This window comes from Pygocentrus nattereri, chromosome 24, assembly GCF_015220715.1.
Source record: "Pygocentrus nattereri isolate fPygNat1 chromosome 24, fPygNat1.pri, whole genome shotgun sequence".
Lineage (NCBI taxonomy): Eukaryota > Metazoa > Chordata > Actinopteri > Characiformes > Serrasalmidae > Pygocentrus > Pygocentrus nattereri.
The window spans coordinates 9452147-9473203 of NC_051234.1; the positions used below are offsets into that span (position 1 = coordinate 9452147).

At 40.2% G+C, this 21057-nt stretch overlaps 1 protein-coding gene across 1 annotated transcript in view; it reads left to right on the forward strand.

The window, feature by feature from the left end:
• The window catches only part of nkd2b (NKD inhibitor of WNT signaling pathway 2b), a 65433-nt gene extending 44591 nt beyond the window's left edge, over positions 1-20842 (forward strand). The window contains exons 4-10 of the mRNA XM_037533904.1: positions 14403-14463; positions 14934-15043; positions 16847-16942; positions 17488-17638; positions 17793-17877; positions 19144-19259; positions 19373-20842. Coding sequence (XP_037389801.1) covers positions 14403-14463; positions 14934-15043; positions 16847-16942; positions 17488-17638; positions 17793-17877; positions 19144-19259; positions 19373-19896 — 1143 coding nt within the window. The 3' untranslated portion in view covers positions 19897-20842. The remainder of the gene's footprint in view (positions 1-14402; positions 14464-14933; positions 15044-16846; positions 16943-17487; positions 17639-17792; positions 17878-19143; positions 19260-19372) is intronic.
• Positions 20843-21057: the final 215 nt, after the last annotated feature.

The following is a 21057-nucleotide window of genomic DNA, read 5'->3' on the forward strand; positions in this document are numbered from 1 at the left end:
AAATCTGAAAAAAAAAGTTTTCTTATAGTGCTGTTTTGCATGTCTTGCGTGCACCTCTCTGCTGTAAAAACCTTAAAATATCCTAAATCCAGTCTCAAAACAAACGTGAAACAATGGCTCAGTCAGCAGGCAGTGAATTCATAACCATTTCGTGTAGTAACTTTCTATGAAGGAGCTTTTAGAGGTGGACGTCTGGCCCCAGTCACCACAACAGTGAACAATTCTGACTCAGTAATTTTCTGTAGAACAGAGTATTTCACACCAACTCTGAATGACTCAGAAATTCAGGGCAGTTCCCCTATAAGTGTATGATTCTCAGCATCATTCTGTGAGCAAACAAGGTTTGGGATATAATTAAGATTTAACACTGTCATATATAGTATAGGAGGCAATACTGTCTTCTAAATACTGTCCATTCATTTGCTCTGTTCTAAACCCACATTGTTTTGTTTTGTCCCGTGTCGCTGTCGTCTCAGTGTTAGCATTACTGATAGTTTTGGCACTGGGCCGTTTGCTCATTTGTCCCAGCTAATATCTGAGCTCCAGACGTCTGCACTTCCTGTGTACGGAGTTGTATTTTTAGGCAGAAAGGAGAGCCAGTCTTTGGCTGACCCAGAGATGACCCTTGTCCAGCGCCAAGGCCGTGAGGAACTTCACAGCTTGGACTGAAGCCCTTTGCTCTTGTCAAGAAACTGCCGCAGAATCCACACGCCTGCCAGCCAGACACACACACACACAGCAAAATTACAGTAGCAGTCAAAGGTTTGCATACACCTAACTGAATGTTTTCAAGAATCTGATTGAAAGGTTTACTGCAAAATATTTGAAATTATTTTAGAACGAGAACTGTACGTAGTCACGTAGAAACTTATGTATGAATTTATTTAAATAGACAATATTTTAAAGCAAGTTTTTAAATGCCCTTCAACAAGTAGTCTATGATAGTTTTAGAGATGGCATGATACCACTTTTTATTTCCTTATACTCATATTCAAACTTTGAGTATCGGCTGATACCAACATGCGGTGCTGTGATGCAATAATTTTTTTTTGCAAGCTACTAATCTTTAAAGTGATTTAATTTTAGTTGTAATTTAATTGTAGTTTACTTAACTGCTTAAAATCCCAGACTGATTACATATGGAATATTATTCAGTAACTACAGGGACTTAATACAAGCTGACCGAGCTGTTCGTAGCATATATAAGTGTATAATAAAACTTTGCACCCATCTGGCGGGCCCTGACCATTTAAGGAGTTAGTATGAACAGCATCAGTTAGTATGAAACTACACAGCTAACATCCCGTCACACAGGGTAAGTGAGAGCTGCCACTAATCTAAAACACAAAGATACATCTCTAAATCAGCCTAAAACACAAAGATAAATCACTAAGTATGTCTTAAACACAACAGTAAATCACTAAATCAGTCTCAAACACAAAGATAAATCACTAAATCAGTCTAAAATACAAAGATAAATCACTAAATCAGTTTAAAATATATAGATAAGTCACAAAATCAGCCTAAAACACAAAGATAAATCAGTAAATCAGTTTAAAATATTTAGGTAAGTCACTAAATCAGCCTAAAAAACAAAGATAAATCACTAAATCAGCCTAAAACATATAGATAAATTACTAAATCAGCCTAAAGCATATATATTAATCACTAAATCAATCTAAAACACAAAACAAATCACTAAATCAGTCTTAAACACAAGGATAAATTACTAAATCAGCCTAAAACACAATGATAAATCACTAAATCAGTGTAAAATATAAAGATAAGTCACTAAATCAGCCTAAAAAACAAAGATAAATCACTAAATCAGCCTAAAACATATAGATAAATCACTAAATCAGCCTAAAACGTATAGATAAATTACTAAATCAGCCTAAAGCATATATATTAATCACTAAATCAATCTAAAACACAAAACAAATCACTAAATCAGTCTTAAACACAAGGATAAATTACTAAATCAGCCTAAAACACAATGATAAATCACTAAATCAGTGTAAAATATAAAGATAAGTCACTAAATCAGCCTAAAAAACAAAGATAAATCACTAAATCAGCCTAAAACATATGGATAAATCTCTAAATCAGCCTAAAACACAAAGATAAATCACTAAATCAGCCTAAAACAGAAGAATAAATAATTAAAACAGCCTTAAACACAACAGTAAATCACTAAATCAGTCTAAAACACAATAAATCATTAATCATTATAAATCAGTTTAAATCATTAAATCAGTTTAAAATATATAGATAAGTCACTAAATCAGCCTAAAAGACAAAGATAATCACTAAATCAGCTTAAGATATATAGATAAGTCACAAAATCAGCCTAAAACACAAAGATAAATCACTAAATCAGTTTAAAATATTTAGATAAGTCACTAAATCAGCCTAGTCATCTGGTGCAGATCATCTTTTATACCAGCACCTCTGCTAAACCTTTCGTTTTCAATTTGTATTCATAGAAGCATTGACTAGTTTCCCACTGTGGTATTAAATTAATGTTTATTTAAAAATGTGGATATCTGAACAGCATAAGTGGTTACAGTGTCCTTCCCTTCTGCATGTAAGACAGAAGAGAACCAGCTCTCGTCGAGAGATCTGAATCTGTTTTGTGGGAAGACTCATATGCTCCAGGGCTGAACATATGATTGCCACATGTAGGCCTTCTGGGAAAGATATGGCACTGCAGTGTGATTGGCTGATGCTGGCAGAGTGCTGTGTGGGTGACGATGAAGCTACTTACATTTTACATGTCCTTAAATCAGATACACTTTCTGGGTGAAATTACAGGCTGTCAGGGCTGGTATAAGATCAACAGAGCTGATAAGAGGAGAAGATAACTGTGCTGGAGCAGCAGAACACTGTAATTCTACCTGCATTCAATAAACACTGCATAGCACTGTGTTTAACATGCATTACGCACTATTTGCTTTCATGTTTGCTAAATCATGGTTTTCCGCTTTAAAAACACGTGAACGGATGAAAGGGTTGTGAATGTTGAGGCCTTTTCTGATGCGCAGACAGAGTCCCGAACACAGAGTTCGGGATAATAAAAGCTCGGAGATGAACGTTCTGACGGTGTTTTGTAAATAGTTCAGTCAGGATCTCCATCAGAGTCATTCAGCGTCTCAGTTTGGCTCAACAGCACGGAAGCATTGTCTGGTGTGTTTTCTTCCTAATCCGGCTAATTTTGCCCTTGTCGATTCACAGCATACCTGTACAAAGTATGTCCTATGAATACCTTTCCAATGCCCAATAAATAGCCATCAGATTTTGCCAAAATCTCCTTTTTCAGTGTAATCTGGACGGTCCTAATCTTGGATTATGTGTATGCAGTTGTTGTTTGTCCAACCAGCATGGCTTTAAAGGAACAGTATATAATTTTGTCCCAATCCCATTTCTTATTTTTACCCTTACCCTTGTTTTTTAGTGTCCCCTTGCTCCTTGGAGTTGAGTCACAATGGTTACTGGTTGAAATTTTCCCAACGAAATGGGACCCTAAAATAAAAGGAGGCTTACTTCATTACCAGCTACTTGTGCTGCTCTGTAGGTGACCCTGCCAGTCTGCAGTGACGGCAGAGGAGGGTACAGTTCAGATCCTCACTGCTTTAGTTACATTTAGGACATCATATGATCTTCAAAAAGGGGTCAATTATTTATTATCACCCACCCCTAACTCTTCAATGATATGAACCTGAAGCCAGATGTTCACCAGCTGCTCGTTCCAGTTTTTCCAGTTCCACCTTAAATGGAGCAGCAGTTCTGATGTTTGAGGCACCAGAATGTAATTAAGGTGGAACAGGAACTTTAGCTAGCTAGCTATCGAGACATCAGCAAACTATTAGCAATTTTTAATGCTTGTTATGAAGAAAAGGACCATCCTACACTGAAAAGACATTAAGCTAAAATACAATGATTACTGTAATTTTTAACTGAGAAAATTCTCACATTTGTGGGTTTCTTTGGTCTCTTGCTGGTTTTTATTTTTTCTCATAAAAGGTTGGAGTGAGTTTCTGAAAAACCTCTGTTTGGAGGACCATGTAGCTTCCTACCCCTAGACATGAAGCGCAAAACAGAGGGGTAGGGCTAAGTGGTAGGGGCAATCACAAGATTACCATGACATGATCAGTTCTAAGATGAAGTGCTACAGCCAATATGTTCTCCTTTGAAACAATTTTTTTTTGTTTTTGAAGCTGAGAATTTTTATTGGTTTTTTTGTTTGTGTTTTTTTTTATTCATACCCATTTTTAATTTGATGCCAGAAACACATTACAAAAAAGTTGGGACGAGCGCATTTTTACCGCTGTGTTTCACCACCTCCTACTTCAACAACACTCTGTAAGCGTTTGTGAACTCAGGAGACCAATTGCTGTGATTTTGAAAGTGTTATGTTTTCCCATGCTTGCTTAACAAAGCATTTCAGCTTCTCAACAGTTTGGGGTTTCCTTTGTCGTAGTTTTCATCCCACAATGCAGCAAAGGTCCTCAATGGGTGGCAGGTCTGGACTGCAGACAGGCCAGCTCAGCACCCGGACTCCTTTAATACAGAGCAACGCTGCTGTAATACATGCAGAATGTGGTTTGACGTTGTCCTGCTGAAATAAACAAGATCTTCTCTGTAAACTTAACTGCAGCAACGTTTATGGTCAAACAGGAAAATTTGAACAAAAAGCTGGTGAATTAGAAGCTGTCGTTAGCTTCTTCAAGCCAGTATTTTCAGAGCAGTGCTCTTTGGGTTTTGGGATAAGGTTGGCTAAGTCAGCCATGCATCTAGCTAAAAAAAATCTGCAGGCTTATAATTTACAAACAATGAAAACATTGCAAACGTATACATTAACTGATCAACTTATAACTTGTTAGCGCTCATTTGTGGAGGGCGAATGTCCTCAAACTGGCAACCCATGTGAGCTTCAGGTCCGGGGAGGAGGGCCAGGAGCAGAGAGCTGTCTCTCCAATGTTTTGAATTTTTATTGCAGTACCCATTTGAAGCTCTTGCTGTCAGTATTACATATTGCTCCTTTCACAAAGCTGTTCCCCTGATGGCCTCTGCTTATACATGCTTACCAACAGAAAGCTAGCCACCAAGCAAGAGCTAACCAAACGGGCATAACAGAGCTAGCTCATCTGTCTGTCTGTCATCTGTCTGTTCGCTGTCTGTCCATTCATTCATTTGTCCGTTCACTTATCTGTCTGTCCATTTGTTCATCATCCTTCAATCATCCATTCAGTGGCAGCCCAGGGTGGGAGTAATACAGAATTGAACAGTGGACATCCCTCTTGCAAAAGAAGTCCCTCTTGTATTTTATTTTTTCCTTGATAGTCCACTTTTGGGAAAGCTACAGGCAGCCACAGGAGCTTTTTTGACTCTCATTCTAAATCCATAGGCATCTCCACTCACAGCTACAACAGCTTCCACTCTTCTGGGAAGCTTTCTACAAGATGTGATAATTTTTGCCCGTTTGTCCAGAAGAGCATTTGTGAGGTCAGACAGTGATGTTGGCTCACAGTCTCCGTTCTAGCTCATCCCAAATGTGTTTTGATGAGGTTGAGGTCAGGGCTCTGTGAGGGCCAGTCAATTTCTTCCACACCAAACTCACCCAGCCATGCCTTTATGGACCTAGCTTTGAGCTCAGTCAGGCTGGAACAGAAAAGGTTCTTCCCTAAACTGTTCCCACAAAGTTGGAAGCATAGACTTGTCCAAAGAGTTCAGTGGTGGTGTGCTTTACACCACAGGACAGACATTTCACAAACTGACTTGTATAGGTGGCATCCTATGACAGAGCCATGCTTAAAGTCACTCAGCTCATCAGTATGACCCTCTGCTGCTGGTGTTTGTCTGTTGAGATTGCAAGGCCATGAGCTAAATTTCATCCACCTGTTAGCAATGAGTGTGGCTGAAACACATGAGTTCAATAATTAGGAGGCTTGTCCCAATACTTTTGTCCATGTAGTGTGTTTTTATGTACCAAAAAATGTAATTCATTAGTACCATTTGACCATCTTTCTTTTGAAAAAAACACAGTAACAAATATAAATTATTAAGGCTGTTTTGCTCCTGTGTATTTAAAAGCAATAATCTGGCCGAAAATCTAATTTACCCAGGTCTTCCCCCCCAGTCCTAAATGTAGTGAATCAGCTTTTTGGTTGTTTGGTGTGTGAAATTTCCTTCTTTAACTAGCAAGTAAATAGCTGTTCAGTAAAAAAGCAAACGATTTTAATCAAGTAAATTCAATGTGTGACTTTCTTCAGTGTTTTCTTATGATAGCAGTGCTCTCTTTGATTATTAGAGCCATATGTGGACAGTGGAGGCCATGCGGTGGTAAGAGGGTCAATGCAGGGGTCTGTTTATGATGGTCTGCTGTGTGAGTGACCTCCGAAAGGCTGAATCAAAGCCAAGGCTGATATATTAGTGCTGGATTGTCCAGCTGAGCAGATGAGGCCCAGTGATTTAGGGGCTGGAGCTTCAAACGGCCTCCCTCCGAACTCCCCCCGCCCAGCTGTTCCACCACCTCCAACAACCTCTCCCCACTGCTTTATGTCCTGCCAAGAAAAAGCTCTGTGTCTGACCAGCCCAAACCCGAGGAGGTCGGAGGCATTGTGTAATCAGGATGATATTATCCCTTCGAAGTCTAAAATTGTTGCTGTCGTTTTTCATGCACTATTTAAATATGGTGACATAATTACATAATTTATTGCTTATAAGCATAATTAATTGTTTTAGATTTTATTTTTTATTTTGTATTTACAGGTTTCACAGGTTTCAGTCTGCATTTTTGACTCTTTGTTTCACACAAATACTAAAACAAGGCATATATATATGTATGTATGTATGTATATAACCTTGTATCTCCAAAATGGTAACTTCACAGGAGAAGGAAAAACCCATGCTTTACTTTCAATGTAAGTCAGTGGAACCAGACTTTTTCCAAGTCATTTTGGGCCATTTATCATGAAATTTACACACAATGTAAAGAGCAACAGGGTTTTTCTAATTATTACAAAAACTGAGTAAAAAAAAGTGTAAAAAAAAAAAAGAATACCATCCACCTACAAACACAAAGGTGGTTTGGATTGCAGGTTTAGAATCTGCACTTTCCACACAATTCCTCTGCTTGTTTCAATGAGCTAAGAGTCAGAAATAATTCATATAAAAGTCCAGCATGACTTTGTTCTCTGTGACTCCTAAGACCTATCGTGAATCAGTCCCATCTAGAAGTCTGCTGAGCTTGATGGGGCCTGACAGAATGTTGGGTTCCAGGTTTGTTTTCTAATCAGTGATAGTTTATGCAGAAGATTTGTTTTTATTTGATGAAATGTGTCTATATGCTTTACTGTACATTTATTTAATGTACATTTAAAACAGCCTTTATGTTCTCATTTTTAATTTTTCAGGAGATGTTTCTGAGGAGGTTAGATATAAGATAATCCACTTGCATAAGGAAGGAGCGAAAGAGTTTTCACCTGAGTGGAGTTTTTAAGAAAGAAAATGTAGAGCAGGGGTCTTTAATTAAAATTCAGTAAGGTCCAGTTAAAAAAAAGGCTCATGTAAAGGTCCGCAACACCATAATGTCTCCCTTACATCATGAGTGCCATATACTGTTTACTGAAGTAGCCTAGTAGGTATTTCAGCATCTTATAGAGTCAACAACTGAATGTCAAATCAATGTAAAATTCAGTGATATTTCAACAACATTTGTCAGTTTTCTGTTTTTAGAGTATAATAACCTCCCTCTGACTCACTTTCTTCTCTGACTGCTGTTTCTCACCTTGTCCCTCCCCTCACTCACTCAAGTCTCAGTGCTTTTTTTAATGCACAGATCTGATTGGTTGAGTAGCGTCATGTGTGGTATTTACAATGCGTGTGATTGGTCTGTGAGTTTCCCGGATTGCTAAAGCTATCCGTAAAGGCTAGAAAAGTTGTGCCCATTAAAATAGGACCACCCCTTCAAAATTAAATAATTCTTCATAGTTTATCGGTTGTAGGTCCAGGTCCGCATAGGACAGCACCTGGATCCGGACTCAGACTGTGGCTCGCCTGTTAGTGACCTCTGATATAGAGAGATGCATTCCCGCCCAGTCGGGCCCAATTGATTTGGGTCTGAAAGATATTGGTTAAGTTTGGCTTCAGTTTTACGACCATGCAGACCACAGGTCTAACATATGGTGTCTTATGTTTTGGCTTGTTTACTCCTCCTATAAGGCAAATAAGTTAATGAATACATCTCCGTCAGTCGGTTACGTGCAAGAACATGCAAGAAAAATAGCCAAACCTTTTTCCTTCTTTTCTAGAACCTCCACCTTCCATCTCCTCTTTAGTGTGTTAAAACAGCACATCTGGTTTTGAGTTGAGGCCAGGTTTCCTGTGGAATTGAGTTTCTTTTTTGTGTGTGTGTGTGTTTCTGGATAGTTCCTCTGCCTCTCTTGTTACAGGGCACTGGATGGAGGGGGATTTGTTTACCAAATTGTTTTCTTTTAATCAGTCTTCTGACCCCTGGGCCTCCAGCTAGGGGTCCTATTTTCTCCGGCAAAAACGTTTGGTTTGTGGCACGCCTTGAACACAGTAGCTCTGTTTGGTGATTCAGTCGATTTAATTTAGGTGAGCTTCACGTGGTGAAAGGTTTCCATACCAGTGATTCGAGGTTGTGACTTGCATGGAAGATGACTTGATAGCTCTAATACTTAATACTTCATAGCAAAATCTCTCTTTACTTGCTCACTACAAGTAATTTGATCCAAAATGACATGCATGTGTAGAGAACCACTTTTTGTAGACGTTCCAGTCCAGTCACTGAGATGAGCAGCAGTGAGCAGTGCTTGTGTTTTTAGTTGCTTTAAAATGATGTCAGACTCAGGAAAACGTCCTTCACGTCCTTATTAAAGAAGGCCGAGAGGAAGACGTAGTGTTCTGAGACACATAAGCTGGACGTCCGTCACACCACTGTGTGACGTCTCCTCTGCAGACCAGTTTCTGCTCTGCCACATTTAATGGTATAAACTTTCACTATGACGTGACGCACATGCAGATTGGACTTAAGCTTTCCAATAGGGAATGTAATCAGATACAGGTGTTTACACGGATATTATTCTTCTATTTAACGGATTATTTACAGGATCACCCACCTTGATTGATAGAAACTCTATTCTGAATGGCCACAATCGGACTAGTCTGTTCCGACTGAGGTGTATACATGGACGTATTCTATGCCGATTGAGCTGTTGGTGGAATTATTAACAGATTAGGCTGCATGTACGCGTGGCTAATGATAACTTTACAGGAGAAGGAGAAAACCTACTCTATTTTAAATGTAAGTTAACGTAAAAAGATTTTACTCCAAGTAATGAGCCGTTTCTTCTGTCCATTTATCTTGAAATTTACACACAATGTAAAGGACAACTGGCATTTTTAAATTATAGCGTAGTTACAGCATAGCAGTAACAACAGGTGGGTGGATTTGAGGGCTACACAGAGGTAAGTCACTCTAGCACAGCGCATGTGATCACCGGAGAATGAAAAATAAGTTTCGTACTCCAAACTCGCCCTGTTTTCGAGTGGCACACTGGGCAGAGCACAGCCAAGGTACTGTTTTGGAGTGGAAGCCTGAAAGTACAAATCACAACTGTTGCTATGAGCAGTGCACGCCATGTGGAGGTAGCAGTGAAAGAGGCTGGGCCACCACCACCCATAGTGTTCTTTTTGCTTGGTGGGAGCACGCTTTAAATCTTCCCAAGCACTTTAAATCTCAGGCGTAGCTGCAACCCGCATCAATCGTTTGTTGGGTCGAGTGAGACACATAACGTTAGCCGCCTACTGAAGTCCACTCGCGGCTACACAGAAACTGCTACAGATCCCACCGCACAAACTCATCATGGATGTCATCTCACGAATGCAATAGCTCGCTATTTTGAACAACAAGCAGGCACAACAGCAGCTCTTGTGCGTACGGAGATGCATCGAAATGCTCGTGAAATTGATAGTCTGGACGGCTTCAACATCAGTGATGCCAAGGAAATTGTGAAATTACTGAAACGTCTGAAAACAGCCACCAAAAAGAACCCCACAGTGTCACTCCGTGTCACAATTTTCGCTTTTCCTGCTAGTTTCTTTTAATTGCAGGAGAGTGAACGTTATTTTTGTTTAAATTAAATGCAAACTTGTTAAATTTTGTACAAGAAAAGTGCACATTATTTGAATTGTTTTTCTTCAGAAATGAAAAAGAATGTTTTTAGTTGGATATGTAATGTAGGAAGCTACAATAAAATATTTTGTTTACAGTTCTGATCCAAGTAATTTCCTTTAATTGCAGGGGACCAAAGTTTTGTTTATTGACATATAGATGCAAATGCATTGTTTTGCATTGTTTACACTTCAGAAATTAAAAAGGAAAGTCATTCATCCTTTTTGTTCATTCAAACTTTGTTTAAAATATAAGAAAACCTAATGATCTGAGTATCGTGTATCGAATCGAATCGTGAGCAGAGTGCATCGTTACACCCCTACCTTTACATTAGGTGCTGGCTCTTTAAAAAGGTTCTTCACCCTCTGAACTTCAACACTCTGAAAGGTGCTTTAGAGAACCAAAAGTGCTTCTATGACATCACATAAAGATCCCGTATTGGCCCCTTGATTTTCAAGAGTGTGTCCATAATGTGCTAATTGAAAACACTTACTTGAAATTATATTATTGGACATGGTACGTTAACTGTGTTTGGATTGGCTGATTAATTACTTTCACCCAGTTGAGATGGCGGTAACTGTGACTGAGTATAAAACAAGTCTGAGTTGAAAAAGGCTTTGAATTCTGAAAGCAGAGACGCTGAAGTTGAAGAAGCCAGATCTAATGTCAGTAAGAACACTACAGATTGCTGTTACATTCAAAGGAAACTAGGAGAAAATGCCATGTGACTCTTTTCTGCTGTTGATTTATCTGCCTTGCCAAATGACTCCAAACCCAGTCATGTTGCACAACAGTCTCTCACATATGGATGTGTTTGAGCTCTGGTGCTGCAGTAAAGCTTAGATGTTTTTGCCCTGTGGAAACGCAAAGAACGGCAATAAAGGCGCAAAGGCTTCCTGTGTGCTGTGGACCCGCTGTGGTGCATTACATTCCCATGTTCAAAGACACGTTTCCAGAGAGACAGATCAGTTTTTGTCAAGACTTATTTATTTCAATATTCATTTATTTATTTGAAAGCACGTCTCCTGAACAGAATGTAAGCTGTAATAGAGACAAAGGGTGGACACGCTTCATTTGAATGTTTAGTATTTTTTATACATTATTATAATACAATGTTATGTGTAGATGTTGTTGATTCTGTATATACAGTATCTCACAAAAAAAGCAGTATAGATTTACTGTCCTCTGAAAATAACTCAACACATAGCTATTAATGTCCAAATAGCTGGCAACACGAGTACTCAATACTGTTGTACACTGACTACTTTAAGTTATATCCACGTTTTATTTCTATAGTGTTGTCCCATGAAAAGATATAATAAAATATTTGCAGAAATGTGAGGGGTGTACTCACTTTTGTGAGATACTGTATACTTTGCATATATATACATATGGGACATTGTGTCATTATTGTATTATATGGGTCATTGTTACTTATGGATACTTTATACAACACATAAGAGACGTATTGTTATTGCATATAGATGCTTCCTTATATATACTACATTTATATCTGTGACCTATTCCTAACTTTTTCCTTGTTTTTGCCCATTCTGAGTTTTAACACACTGGCAGTTCTTGAGTCACACGGCCCTCATTTCACAACCACAAGACGAGGCGGCTTCGAATCCAGATGTTCTGCCAGCCTCCATCATTTCAAAACATGTTGTTTTGCTTGTTGTTTATAGTTCTGTCGTTCATGTTTAATGGCTTTTAGAAGCTGATCTATATGGAATGAGGGTGTATGAGAGATATGGGAGGCCGTAATGTTCTCCACATCTGAAAGGCCATTAATGAAGCATATGGGCAGCACATTGGAGCAGAGGCGCTGTGTATGGGGTTGTTGGTGTGGTGCAAGTGTGGAGGATGCACATACATTTGACTGGAAATACTGAGAATTTCATTTAATCCCCAGAAACATCCTGTTTGAGAGCAGGGAGACAAATTTGGCAGATTTTCTCCAGTTCTGAAAGATACTTGTACAATAATTTGAAAAAGTTTGGTTTTATAAGGTCTTTTGTTTTGTTTTTGATGTATCATGTGACCTCACAACAATTGACTAATCAAACCATTCTGACTAATTCCATTCCTCTCATGTTGCTGCCAGCGTCATTCAAAGCCATGTCACCCCCTACACTTCCGGTAGTGTATTGCAGTCTGTCAGAATGACTGTGTGGCTTATATGAACATTATAGAGGCTTTTTAAATGAAACAGTAGAAGTCATATCACCCCCTACACTTCCTGTAGTGTATTACAGTCTGTCAGAATGACTGTGTGGATCATATGAACATTATAGAGGCTTTTTAAATGAAACAGTAGATGTCATATCGCCCCCTACACTTCTTGTAGTGTATTGCAGTCTGTCAGAATGACTGTGTGGTTCATATGAACATTATAGAGCACTTGACACATGACAACAATAACATGTTGAATATTGTGGTATGCTGCATTATTGAATATCAGTGCATGTCCATTCACAGTAACTGTGCAACTGAACAGGTTGGAAATTATGTGAGTGTGACAGTCTCTCCCGCCGTCCTCCAGTTTCTAGAGAGTCTGTACTGTTAATCACTTCCAGCCCACTGAAAAGGAATTTTACAACCAAAATACACACTCATTCAGAAACACACACACAAGCTGAAACAGCCTTTGAAATAATATCCTTTATTTAACAAGTGAAGGTTAATCAGTACCTATGAGACAGTTATTGAGTTGCAAACTCAAATCTGTTGGTTTTGCAATTAAGTATGGAATTACATTTAGCTAGCACAGCAAACCAGTATTAATTACGCTAAGATTCTAACGGTTAACTCCTTGTACTCTTCACTTGTAATAAAGTTTTTTACTTTTAAAACTTATTATCCACTATTTACCATGAAGTACAGTATCTCATATGACTTATTCAGCGTATACTATGAATTATTCAGTATCTCATATCTATTATTCAGCATATACTATGAATTATTCAGTATCTTGTATCTATTATTCAGTATGTACTATGAATTATTCAGTGTCTCATATTTATTATTCAGTATATGCTATGAATTATTCAGTATCTCTTATCTATTATTCAGTATATGCTATGAATTATTCAGTATCTTGTATCTATTATTCAGTATATACTGTGACTTATTCAGTATCTCATCAATTATTCTGTAACTTCTATCAATTATTCAGTACCTACTATGAATTATTCATTATCTACTTTTAACTATTCGGTGATTACTATAAATTATTTGGCGTTTTGTATTATTAAGGTAATACCTTAAATTATTCAATATCTGTAAACTAGTGAGTATCTACTATGAATTGTTTAGTACCTGCTATAAATTATTCAGCAGCTGCTATGAATTATTCATCCACTTTATACAGCATCTTGTGTTAGTGAATCAGTATCTACTATGAATTATTTAGTTCTTTACTAGTTAAATCAGTATGTGGGCAAGCCCACTGCACTGCCCTCAGCCCTTCCTGCTGAAAATACGTAGCTTAGTTCCTGTCAAACATGAGGTATGTTAGGCCAGATATGGTGCGTTTTATGCTGTGGTCTTTGCCAGGGAGATGGAGTGTGTGTGGCTAGTTTGGACGTTTGCAAGGGTTTGTGGGAGCTGGACAGAGGCTGGAAGCTGAAGCTGGACTGTGGTGGCCGTAATCCGGTCCAAAAATAAAATCCAATCAGCAGGCAGATGGTGCTGTGCTCAACTTTAGTGCTGCGGTCGATTCTCACAGAGGCACCTGCATCACTTTGGGAATACTGCAATTGATTATAATCGTTTATAATGTGCTAATTGCGCCTTCAGTTACATTTGCATTGAAATGAGACGCACTGAATTGTTTCCTTAAGAATCAGAATGAAATCTGATTGCAACACAGTATCACAGTTGGATCAGGATTGGATTTCAATTCTTTAATAAAGACGGTGTGCGTCCTTCTGTCTACCTTACATGCTTTCATCCACATTGACTGAACTATAGCAATGTGTACAGACAGACAGACAGACAGATAGATAGATAGATTGATGAGAGGGATTGGTAAGGTTTGAAGTGTCAAAACAAAAATAGGTAAAAAATAGAAATCCAGTTATTGAGTTTGATTGATGGGTATTTCTCTTGTCGGCACAGCCCTTGTGGTCACATCTCTCTCTTTTCTTTCTCTGTCTCTTATTCTGATTCTGACTGTGATTCTTCTCTCTCCCCCCTACAGGAGTCACAGAGTGGTGACCTGAAAGATGGAGAAGTTGTAGAACATCACTGCCCTCTACAGGGTATGTACAGAATTACCCACATTGCACACACAGCTCCCAGACAGAGGAAAAATACTGAAATAAGACATACTGTATAGTCCAAATATGTAAATTAAGCTGCAGACCTTGTTTTAAATTCATTGCTTTTGTGATGTCCTGAGGTTATAAGGAGTAGACTTATTTCTGAGTGAGGCAAAATACAGGGTAGTCAGTCTGAAGAGAGCTCATTTATATACATCAGTCTTAAAGGCACAGTCACAAAAGCTGCCTGTTTAACTGTATGGGGTAACAAGAGGTTGGAAAATGGTCATATAGAAATGGATTATAACTATTTTTGGTATATAAAACCACACAGACATAAGTGGACTTCAGCCATATGCGCTCTTAAATTCATTATATTATTTTTTAAAAGGATTATTTGTTTTTTTTTGTTTTATATAAACTTACTCACTCGACTGTATGTGTGTGTGTGTGTGTGTGTGTGTGTGTAGTGGTCCTTCCCCCTGAGAAAGCGGAGGGCTGTGAGAGTTCGCTGCAGTTTGTTCAGTGTGAGGAAGGGCAGAGAGAGACCAGCAAAGGGAGGAAACGCATCAGCCTGGATGTAAGAAACACATTATCTCTCCCAAACTGCATGACTGTGACCCAGATTAGTCCCTAGGCTGAATCAAGTCAGTATCATTGTGCTGTATGGGGGGACACGAAGTTTAGTTCATGAAGCAGTGGTAAAACATGTGAATCAATTAATTAATTCAGACACTTCGTCTGTCACTGTTCACCAGCCGCATAAACAGACCAGACACTAGTCGGCTGAGTGAGGCTGAAGCTGGGCTCTGGTTCGTAGCTGTACTGACCCACCCTAGCCATCCACCCACCCGTCCACCCACCCATCCACACATCCGCCCAAACCTTCCCTACTACATGAACAGAAATTATACTCCACATGAACAGAAGTTATAAATCTCGTGTCTAATGTTCCAAATTGAACACGTCTCGTTGACCAATGTGAAGAGAGAGGGGAAAGCGTTTTTAATCCCAGATTCTCATTTATTAGTCAGATCAGTCAAATGTCTCACTAAGTAATTGATTTTAACACTTCATAGTGTTCTTTATTTTTTTTGGCTGCGTTTTGGTGCATCTCCACTTTTCAAGATTAAGAAATAAATAAAAACAGGAGTTGAAAGAGGAGTTTTAAAAATTTTTAGTTGAGCAAGTTCTCATCTGAAGCACATGCTCCTCCTGCCGGTTGTGGGAGTAACTGCAGGTGTGTATTACATTTACATTTAGAGCATTTAGCAGATGCTCTTATCCAGAGCAACTTACAAGAAGTGCTTTGTCTGTCTAGAGAAAGTATCTTTGCTAGTTACCAGTAGGTTATAGAGAAAGCTAGTCCTGAGCTCAGATACTGCTAGAAACAAAGTCACCGTAGAAAAACCCAAAAAAAAGGAACAGAGTTGAACGCAGAACTCTGTGCCGTACAATACAATACAATACAGTAAACTACAATACACAGTGCAATGCAATAAAATATAATATATAAGTGCAGCACAATATATTGCAAACAATACTTAATTCAGTGCTCATTTAAGTGCTGTGTAAAGAGATGAGTCTTCAGTCTGCATTTGAAGACAGCAAGAGACTCTGCTGTACGGACAGCCAGTGGGAGTTCATTCCACCACTTGGGTGCCAGTACAGAGAACATTCTCGACGCTTGTCTTCCATGCGCCTTGAAGGATGGCGGGTCAAGCCGAGCTGTACTCAAAGCTCAAAGGGCTCATGGTACAGTTTGAGATTTCACCATTGCCATCAATGTGTAGGTAGGGGCTGGTCCATTTTTGGCTTTGTAGGCAAGCATTAGGGTTTTAAATCTGATGCGTGCAGCTACAGGAAGCCAGTGAAGGGAGCGCAGCAGTCGGGTGACGTAGCTGAACTTGGGGAGATTGAAGATGAGCCGTGCTGCCGCATTCTGGATGAGTTGCAGAGGCTTGATGGCCTGCATGGGAAGACCAGCCAAGAGTGAGTTGCAGTAGTCAAGCCTTGAGATGACAAGAGACTGCACTGGCACCTGGACGGCCTCTCGGGTGAGGAAGGGTCGGATCCTGCGGATGTTGTACAGGAGATGTCTGCATGACCAAGTCAGGTTCGCAGTGTGAGTCGAGAACGATAACTGGCCATCCAGAGTCACACCAAGACTTCTTGCCTCTACAGACGGAACAATCAGAGAGTTCTCGAATGAGATGGCAAGATCATGATGAGGACCTGTAGTTGCAGGGATGAGTATCAGCTCAGTCTTGCTAGGATTGACCTTCAGGTGGTGAGCTGCCATCCATGAAGAGATGTCAGACAGACATGCCGAGATGCAACTGGAAACATACTTAAAACCTGTGTATTATGTATGTATTAACAGGAGCTGGAGTGTGACGTGTCTCTGGAGGATGATAACAGGCAGGAGTGGGTCTTCACCCTCTATGACTTCGACAACAGTGGCAAAGTGACCAAAGAGGTGAGATTTTATACCAGCTAAGTGGCCTACAGAGTTAGCAGCTTAATAAAAGCATGCTTAATCCAGAATTCCCTGATTGGCTGTTCAAATTACATTCTGTAATTCTTTCAGGAATCTGTATCAAAGTCATGTTTAATTGTAAGTGTAAATAAATAAATAAATCCTCTACATAAAATATTAAATTGGCCATCATTTGTGCGCATGCCATACTTTGTTTTATTTTTTTTCCCAGTAGGTTAAATTCAGTTAATCAACAGTAACTGTGTATTGAATAGTGATCTATAGAGTATATTTACACTGATTTTCACTTAGAAAGACAACAAAACTTTTCAGACAAACTCTCATGTAAAATTAAGATTTTAATTGGGTCTGCCACTGAGCGTGTCTGTATGTTTGTTCCTGCTGGTCAGTGGTCTGTGCAGTTTGAGAAATGAGGGGAAACCGAACTCAGTGAAAAAGCGCTGAGTGTCCAGCTCTGGTCCAGGGCTCCAGTGCAGCACAGTGTGATGATTTGGTTTGTCGTGTATTTGCGTATGATTGTTCAGGATATGTCCAGTCTCATGCACACTATCTATGATGTGGTGGATGCCTCTGTAAACCAGTCATGCCACAGTAAGAGCAAGACACTGAGGGTGAAACTGACCGTTACTCCAGATCCCAGCAACCGTCGCAGAGAACACACACACTCTGGAACAGGTAACGCACACACAGAGGAGCAAATGTAGCACAAATCACCACTGTTCATACTCACATTCCACATGCTTTCACATGCTTGGTTTGGACCAGAGTACTCTCATGATGGTTTTTATGGCCCGTCTGGGTTAAATCTTTAACTGCCTCCTCCTGTCAGAGCGAGACTGGAATTGTAGCCGTGTGGAGTCCACCCAGCAGGAGGAACTACGTGGAGCAGACAGACGGCACTCCACACACATCAGGTCAGACACTGCAAGAGACCTGGGCTACATTTCTGGATCTTTCCACTGCAGTATCTTGTACAACGTCTGCAGTACTTTCCTTAAAACTGGACCAAGTAGAACTTAGTGATTTAGCAAAACCTGGATCTAGAAGCCACAGTAGAAATGAGATTTAGCAACATAAGTTATAGGACCCATGTGTCAAACACAAGGCCCGCAGGCAAAGTCAGGCCCATGGCACAGTCCTATTTGGCCCTCCCCAGCAACAATCTATGGCCCAGCTGTTACACAAAAAGAAAAGATGCCTGGTGTCCAGTTCAAGCAAATAGACAGTTAAAAAAGCTACATTAAATAATTTATTTTTATTTAGAAGTATTTTGAATAAGTGTTCAATGCCTGTTTTGCTGTTGCATTCTTGGCATGTTTTGAATAAACAATGGCAAAATGTTAAGTGATACTTTAATCATTTAATCAATATTTAATCCCACATCCGTGAAGTGAAACACCACATACACGCTAGTGAATACACACACACTAGGGGGCAGTGAGCACACTTGCCCAGAGCGGTGGGCAGCCCTATCCACGGTGCCCGGGGAGCAATTGGGGGTTAGGTGTCTTGCTCAAGGACACCTCAGGCATGGACTGTCAGCACTAGGGATCGAACCGGCAACCTTCCGGTCACAGGGCCAGTTCCCTAACCTCCAGCCCATGACTGCCCCCAAATCTGACCCACAGATCTGCTGAGATTTTTTTTTATAAGGCCCTTTAAGTGATTTAGTGCTTTGACCCCTGGTGTAGATGCTGTGTAAGAAACCTTCAGACCTAGCAATAGATGAGTGTTGAAGTTACAGAAGAAAGCATCTAAGATTTAACAAAATACAGATAATACAAGTTGTAGACTAAAACCCTTAAAAGATTTAGTTACAACTGGATGTTGAAGCTATAGTAGAAACTTTATAAGATTTAGCTAACATTGGATATAATAACTTTTAAAAAATGTGCAAGATTTAAAAAAAAGTTATAAAAGAAGAAATGTTAAGCAAAAGAGATTTAGCAAAAAAAGATAGAAAAAGCAAGAAGTACTTTAAAACAAACAAAAGTAATTTAAAAATAACTTTTAAAAAGTAATAAGTACTTGTAGTAATGAAAGTAATTTAAAAGTAACTTTAAAAAATGAATGAGTACTTTAGTAATAAAAGTAGTTAAGTGTAAACCAAAATTTGTATTTTGCAAATGTTTATATACACACGAACACTAATGACAGTTACTAAACGTTTCCGATTTCAGAGGGCAGGTCACTGACCCCCCGGACCGGAATCATTACTGTGTGGATGAAAACACGGAGAGGAGGAATCATTATCTGGATCTGGCTGGCATCGAGAACTACACCTCCAGGTTCGAAGGTCAGTGAGAATGGAAGGAAACTACTTTATGTCAAAGCAGGCACAGGTTGTTTTTTTGTTTTGTGATGTTGTTTCATCTCCCTTTGATCTCTGTCCACTCTCTGTCTCCTCAGTCACGGCGCCCCCTGCAGTCCGTCAGGATCAGTCCACCCGAGCGTCTCACTCTCAGAGCCGGTCTCGCTCGCACGAGCCTGAACCACATGCCCAACAGCGCCGCTCTCAGGTCATCACTGAGCACTGCACCCGGCCAGCCCACAGCAAATCCCCTAAAGGAGTGTCCAGAGGAGGTGGGGTGACCCCAGCAGTGGTCAGCGGAGGTGGGAGGGGCAGTAAGTGTTATATGCATTATCCTGCAGTTCAGGCTGGACACCACGGAGGCCAGGATGTTTATCATCTGCCCCAGCAGAACCAATCACAGCCAGCCATGCACCTCCAGCACCCTCTACAGCACAGCCACAGCAAGAGGCTCAGGGCAAAAGTCAGAGAGCAGGCCGGCAAACAGCAGCAGCCTTCGCCGGACCGAGAGTCTGTCAGCAGCCCTGGAGGCTTTGTGCTACCTGTGGTCCAGCGGCACGAGCATCATCACCACCATGAGCATCATCATCATCATCACTACCATCACTACCATCAGACATGACCGGATACTGCACCTGTAGGGCAGCGTGGAAGAGTCTTTCTATTCTTGTGGTCACTAATCTTGGTCCTGGAGTACTCCCGTCCTGCAATGTGATCAGCTGCGTTCACATTACATTGCTCAAATCCGATTTTTTGCTCAGATCCGATCTCTCTAACATTATTGTTCACACTTGTTTAGGCAACTGATTCAAATCTGTCATTGACCCGGATATGACCCACATGCGCACATCCTGCTCAGTAACGTCACGTGAATGAATCACGTGCAGCATCAGCACAAACTAACGAGCAGAACGAGCTTCGCTGAGAAGATAATTACTCTGATCAGCTCTCAGCTTCATTATTAGAGTGTGACTAAGGAGAAAAAGGTGAGATGAGCTGCTTTTCCACCATTTACAGGCTTTAACTTCTGTTCAGCGCTGCTGCCATGGGAACGCTGAATGATGCCACACGCGCACATTAGGGCAAAAAATCGGATTTGTACCTCTTACACCTGGTAATGTGAATGTAGCCTAACTGATAAGCTAATCAAAGGGCCCATAGCGTGGAATACATTACTTACTAAAAACAGGTTGATGTAATATATAGGGCTGAAACAAGTACTGTACAAAAAAAGAAACAGACATTTCTGTAGATTTTTTGTTTACGTTTTCACAGTGAATGTCCAACCTGGAGTGAGTTAGCGAGTTAACTAGAGAGGGTAGCATGTTTCCTTGTGTTGAGCCTGATCTGGGAATTTATTGAGTAACAGACTTGTCTAAAGAGGAATCATATCTGTTGGTATGTACTTGACTTGCACCAAGATAGCAGATAAACGTGACTACTAAACCATCTAAGGCCCAATCCCATTTCACCCCTACCACTGAGGCCTTAGCCCTCTGTTTTGTGCATTCACCTCTAGGAGTAGGATGTCCCAATTTTTGTTGAGATAGAGTTGGAGGGTGGTGGAGTTTGCATGTTCTCCCCGTGTCTGTGTGGGTTTCCTCCAGGTTCTCCGGTTTCCTCCCACTGTCCAAAGACATGCAGTCAGGCCAATTGGACATGCTAAATTGCCCCTGGGTGTGAGTGTGTGAGTGACTGTCTGTGTCTGTCCTGCGATGGACTGGCGACCTGTCCAGGGTGTATCCTGCCTTCCAGCCGATGACTGCTGGGATAGGCTCCAGCA